The 6,000-nt window shown below is 41.2% G+C and overlaps 1 protein-coding gene across 1 annotated transcript in view; it reads left to right on the top strand.

Moving 5' to 3' along the window:
* The first annotated feature begins 3,893 nt into the window (after window positions 1-3,893).
* Window positions 3,894-6,000, top strand: part of SKAP2 (src kinase associated phosphoprotein 2) — a 153,795-nt gene continuing 151,688 nt past the window's right edge. The window contains exon 1 of the mRNA XM_007466073.1: window positions 3,894-4,119. Coding sequence (XP_007466135.1) covers window positions 4,053-4,119 — 67 coding nt within the window. The 5' untranslated portion in view covers window positions 3,894-4,052. The remainder of the gene's footprint in view (window positions 4,120-6,000) is intronic.

Genomic DNA, 6,000 nt, shown 5'->3' with positions numbered 1-6,000 from the left:
CTTTCACAGAAAAGGAAGGATGACTCAGAGTGCAGAACTGAGATCTGTGGAGAAGTTATTCCAGGTGGGAGTATAGTTTTGTCCTAATCAAAGAACCTGTGACATTTTCCCAGCTGGATTTCAGAATTGCTATGAATCAGTAATCTCTGTATACTTCTTATTGTTCCTGTCCTCTCTGAACAGGAATGTCTATAGTGGTTATCCTATGCCTGTCCCACTGTTGTATGTTATATGAGGAGCAGATAACTTATCTTTTTACTTGATATGTCTTTAGATTGAGAGAACTGTACTCGAGGAGCTTTATTTAAGAAGCATCATCCACACTTGGACTTGATTTAGATGATGAGACTCTGGACTTTGAGCTGATGCCGTAATGGGATGAGACCTTGCACATAGCTTTGGGAGGGGATGGGTGTATTTTGCACTGGGATAGATGTGAATCACTGGGAACCAAAGGGCTGACTATGATAGCCAGCTTCCAGTATGGCTCCGGTGATTCTTACCTCCTGGTGTTCACAGCCTTATGCAGTCCCTTCCCTCTATATACCAGGCCTGGTTTGTGTGACCAATAGAATATGACATTAGTAAATTATGCCTCTTCTGATATTGTCATAAAGACATTGCAGCTTCTGTCTTGGTTTTGGATACCTTTTAGATCACTTGCTCTTGCCATGTTAAGAAGACACTCAAGCAGCCCTGCGAAGTCCATGTAGTGAGGAACTGATGCCTTTTGCCAACAGCAAAGGGGATGGAGAGCTCCAGCCGACAGTACTGTGGGTGAACGTTCTTCAAAGCTGATCCTCTAGCTGTGGTCAAGTCTTTAGATGACTGCAACCCAGCCTATAGCTTGACTGTAACCTGAGAGTCTCTGAGCCAGAGCCATCCAGCTTAACTGATCATGGATTCCTGACCATCAGAAACTGTGTGAGATACTAAATGTTTGATTTAAGCTAAGTTTTGTTATGTAGCAACAGATAACTAATACAGTGCCTAAGTATAAATATAATCTTTCTTCCACATGCCTATGAAAGCCAAATAAAGATGAGAGGTAGAGAAAAGTAAATTGTTTTAGCTCACTGTCTTGTTTTTTTCTTCAGTGTTCAGATTCTTTTAAAACTAAGCCTGTGGGCAAATACTTATTCAGCTAAGCTAAATTTGAAAGATGTAAGGAAGGAGGTTAGCTTTAGTAATAAGGAAATATACATGTTCACACACACACATCTGCTTTGAACTAAAGGATTTACTTTTGAGAAGTCAAATCATGAGATTTTTCCAGAATCCAGTCTGTGTATAATGGTAGGGAAGCTGCTATCTCTCTCAGGTTGAGATTTAAAGTGTCATTGATTATTCTTTTTTACCTAATATGACTAGTTTAAAATGTAAGGTATGATTTGATTTCCTTCCTACTTTTTGTTATGGAAACATTTGGAAATGAGAAATAAGAATATATTTCTTCTAGCCTCTATTTCTCTTTGTGTCTTATAATCAATTTCAGTAACTTTAACAATAAACAGTAAAAATGATAGAGTATACAAAGCATTGCCCAAGTAAATCCATCATGAACCTGTGTCTGAGAATGGTTTCCTAAATAGGGGAAATGGGTTTCATACAGAGTCCATTTTTTGTTATTGCCTTTTTTTTTTTTTTTTTTTTTTTGCGGTACGTGGGCCTCTCACTGTTGTGTCCTCTCCAGTTGCAGAGCACAGGCTCCGGATGCGCAGGCTCAGCGGCCATGGCTCACGGGCCCAGCCATTCCGCGGCATGTGGGATCTTCCCAGACCGGGGCACGAACCCGTGTCCCCTGCATTGGCAGGTGGACTCTCAACCACTGGGCCAACAGGGAAGCCCTGTTATTGCCTTTTTTATTTGGACTACTAGATGCTATATATTTTAAGGCAATCCTAATAGTTTCCTGTCTCTCACTAACAAGAATGACTTGTCATAATGAACAGTGGAGACAGTGTCCATTTGATCCACTGCAGAAAGCTGTCTATTTGATACAAGAGTAAATCACCTCAGTTCCTTTGTGGAATGAGTGGAGTGTAAATAAATAAATGAGACGTAAGAATTTTAAAAAATCTGGTCAGTTCTATCAGAAAGAAACAAAGGATAGGAACATTTGGAGGCCTGGCTCAATAAAAAGTGTGACAAGATGAAGAATTGTATGTGATAGCTGTAAAGGGAGGAAGAATCCTCACTAATATAGTATGTCCATAAAATAGTTTCTTCCTTCTTTAGGAAGATAATTTTGTAGTTTAAGAATAATAATTCTCAATTCTTTGAAGTTGGAGGACTTACCTTGTAAAATGACTCTATTCACTTTTACCTCCACCAAAAAGAATTCTGATTTTCAACAATTTTTCTATAATTCATCACAGTTCTAAATCTGAGTAGGAATTTCAGATTCCATTTTAGGGAATAGGTTTGTTTTGGGGTGTCTTTTTTGTTGTTATTTTGCACGTTTTACTTCAATTGTAAAGTTTTTGTCTTTTTGTTTTGAGAGAACTCCAAAATGTTCTAATTTTTCCTTTTACAATTAGTGTTTGGTGTATTTCTCAGAGAATTATACAAAAATGACTTGTATTTGACTACTTAATTTTTTACTAAGATTTTTTTGGTGTGAAATATTAATGGAGCCATTGCTCTGTGTCATGTTTTGGGTTCCAGGTGGGGATGAAAGTTATGACGAATTTTGTGCCCTACAGGAGCAAGAAGGAATCACCTATGGGGCTTGTTTAAAATGCAATCAGTAAAGTCCCATCCTAAACAGACAGAATCAGAAGTTTTGGGAGTGAGACTTTAGAATCTGCATTGTTAATAGGTTCTCAATGTGATTCTAGCAAACTAAAGTTTAAGGAGCATTGATCTAGTGAGAGTTGGAAGGTAGAGGAATAAACAATTTCCATTGTTATTGGAGCTGCAATACAATCTTCAAAATACAATAGTGGCATCTAGGAAAGACCTTTGCCATGGCGGTTCCTATCTGAAGAAAAAAAAGTGTTTATTTATTTACTTATATTCTTACACACACACACACACACACACACACACACACACACACACCCCTTTAAAAGCACCAGAACGTATCTTTTAGAGAAAACCTGTAAGAAGATTTGGAGATAGGAGACAATAAGTATGTATTGATTAAACGATCAGGTTGGAGTGAACAGGTTTTATAATTCCATTCTACTAATCACCAGCAATTTTCTTTTTGATCCTTATAGGTAGATAGTGGTATCTGTGTCTATTTAACTTTGTGTTTGTAACTAGACCTCCCTGCTCTTCGTAGTGGGGGAAATCAGTCACCCCAAAAATCTAAATTAGGTAGAAAAGTAGTGTAAGAGCCAATCAGAGCGCTCTCTGGAGCAGCTCCAGACTGGCTTCTGAAGGAGGACTGGCTGAAGATGGGACTTTGTTGCCATCATGCAATCGGACAAAGAAGGCCATAATAGTTTAGGGCGGTCGAAAATTCCATGTGGGGTACTGGGCGAGGTGTTACACCTTAGCGGGGCTGATTAAGGTCCAAGAAGTCTCTTGATCGGAAAACCTGGAGGCACTACGGATATCTTATTTTCCGGGACCGTAGAGAAATGGTCAGCAGTTGCGGGGGTACCACTGACAAAAATGGCCGCAAGGCACCTCAGGAGCTGGATCAGGTGATGCAGGCACACTCCACTCCCTTCCCACCAGCCGCTCCCCCTCCCGCGCCCCTACGTAGCGGTGGGTGTGGCCTGCCCAGGGGCTCTTTTTCGGAGGCGAGGAAAACCGAGGGTTACACATGCGCAGTTAAGGCCCCTCTGGCCCTTCGGGCCTCCTCCCCGCCCACCGCCCCGCCCCGAATTGCCGGGCGGGGCTGGGCCGAGAGTCCAGCAGCCGTGGCTGGGGCTTCAGTGACTTCCTTGTTGTGAGCGTCGGCCCAGCAGTGTCCGGACTCGTAGCCCCGCTGTCCTTACCGGGACCCCTAGCCCAAGTCTAGGTCGCAGCCGCAACCCCAGCCGGCCGAGTCCCCTTTCAGCGCAGGTCCTTTCCCCGCACGCCCCGCGCTCCCTAACATGCCCAACCCCAGCTGCACCTCCTCTCCCCACCCCCTCCCCGAGGAAATTAGGAACCTGTTGGCAGGTAAAAAGCGGGAAGGGGGCGGGTAACGCGGCGGGGGCGGGGGCGCGGGGACGGCGAGCCGGTGGGGACAGAAGCGTTCGGAGTCTCTCCCTTCCTTCTCCGCTCTCCCCGCGCCTCCTGCCCAGTGGGAGCGGGACTGGGAGTGGGGAAGTGGGGTCTGAGAACGGGAGTGGGCGTGTGTGTTGAAATTTGGTGTGAGGATGGTGGGGACCTTCTTGTAGCCGACCTTGGTCGGCTACACTAACGCGATCAGGACAATTCTGTGTACGTCGTGAAGACGCCGTGTGTGTGTGTGTGTGTGTGTGTGTGTGTGTGTGAGAGAGAGAGAGAGAGAGAGAGAGAGAGAGAGAGAGAGAGAGAGAGAGAGAGAGATCAAAGAGACCAAAGGGTTTGTCATTTCTAAAACTCCCATTTTTCTTCAACATTCAGTCCACCCATATTTGAGCCCTTCGAAGAGAACCTCTCAAATAGCCACTTGTCTTCAGCCTGAGTAACATGTTAAAACAAAAAAGGAAGGATGTGTTAAAGTCCAACTTCCTGTGTCACACGATTAAAGTACAGTACTTCATCTTTGCACCCTCATCTTCCCCTTTCCAGTTTAAAATGACCATTTATAGGAACTTAGGAATTAAAGGTGCATTCTTCAAGGCTGTTATGAATCCACTGCTAGCTCATTAATATACTTGATATGGAGATGTGTATTTTCACTAAGGGCTGTTAAAAAATTTGTATTTCTGCACAGGGTAGAAAAGACAATACATCTGTTTTAGGGTGGCACAAATCTTACCTATCCTGATGCTCTGGAATTCTTTCCCATTATTCACTTTGTCATGTGTACATCAGAATTCTGAATACTGAATTTTGATTAAAAATTTTTACTTTTCTTTAGTTGTTTCTTTAGTATCCTTCAATATTGGTCATGAATAACTGGGTTAAAAGAATTTCTCTTAGATGCCTGTGTTACAATTTGCTTATTTTAACTCTTAAAGCGGTGTTTAAAATGTCACATTTTAAGTAGTAAGTTACTGTTAGAGCACTGTGAGACCAAATCTTATATGCTGTTACACTATTTTGGTGGTTAGCATCTTGAATATGATAGAGAAAATAAAACCAATAGTGTATGAATGCAGACATGTTTATGTGAACATGATTGCAGTGTGGTGAATGCATTTGTGGTGGGACAGTGTTTTACTCTAAGAAATGCTTGTTGTCATTAATGGGTACCACTAAGGGAAATATTGAAAGAACTGTAGGGGCTGAGTTAAGGCAGCTTTTATTCCATTCTATGAGAGTTTCAAGTGAATGCTGATTTTGTTTTACTGCAGTTAACATTTTTGTTGTTACTATGCTGGAATTCCTTGCTTAGAATATTATTTTAGTCACCAGGTCAGAGAACTGTTTATCATAACTCTAAAAATAGATGTCACCATTTTCAGGATATTCTAGGTGTGAATTTTTGAGTTTCGGAAGTAAAGTGTAGACCTCTGGGTACATGCTTTTGAAGCTTGACAGCTCCACAGTAGACAGTTTGCTATCTGGATCCATAGTCATACATTTGCAGGTAGTATGATATATGGGTTATGAGACTCTTTATTCTCTGATCCCCATAGATTACAAATATTTCATGTAGCCCTTATTTGCGTAATTTAATTGACAGCTCAGAATTAAATAATATTTAAATTATCTGCCGTTGCTAACTTCCTATATACTTTAGCCATCTCTCTCTCTCTTTAATCAGATAATAATACTTACATAATGTCTGAAATCAGCGTTTTAAAAAGCATTTTATTGACATTTTCAGTATTTCACACTTTTAAAGCAAATCACATATTAAAACACATGAAATATTAAAAACAAATAATAAAACACTAAAATTTTGTT

This window comes from Lipotes vexillifer, unplaced genomic scaffold (assembly GCF_000442215.2).
Source record: "Lipotes vexillifer unplaced genomic scaffold, Lipotes_vexillifer_v1.1 scaffold150, whole genome shotgun sequence".
In the NCBI taxonomy this organism is placed as follows: domain Eukaryota; kingdom Metazoa; phylum Chordata; class Mammalia; order Artiodactyla; family Lipotidae; genus Lipotes; species Lipotes vexillifer.
The sequence above is the reverse complement of the archived record's forward strand: the minus strand, read 5'-3'. Positions and strand labels throughout refer to the sequence as shown.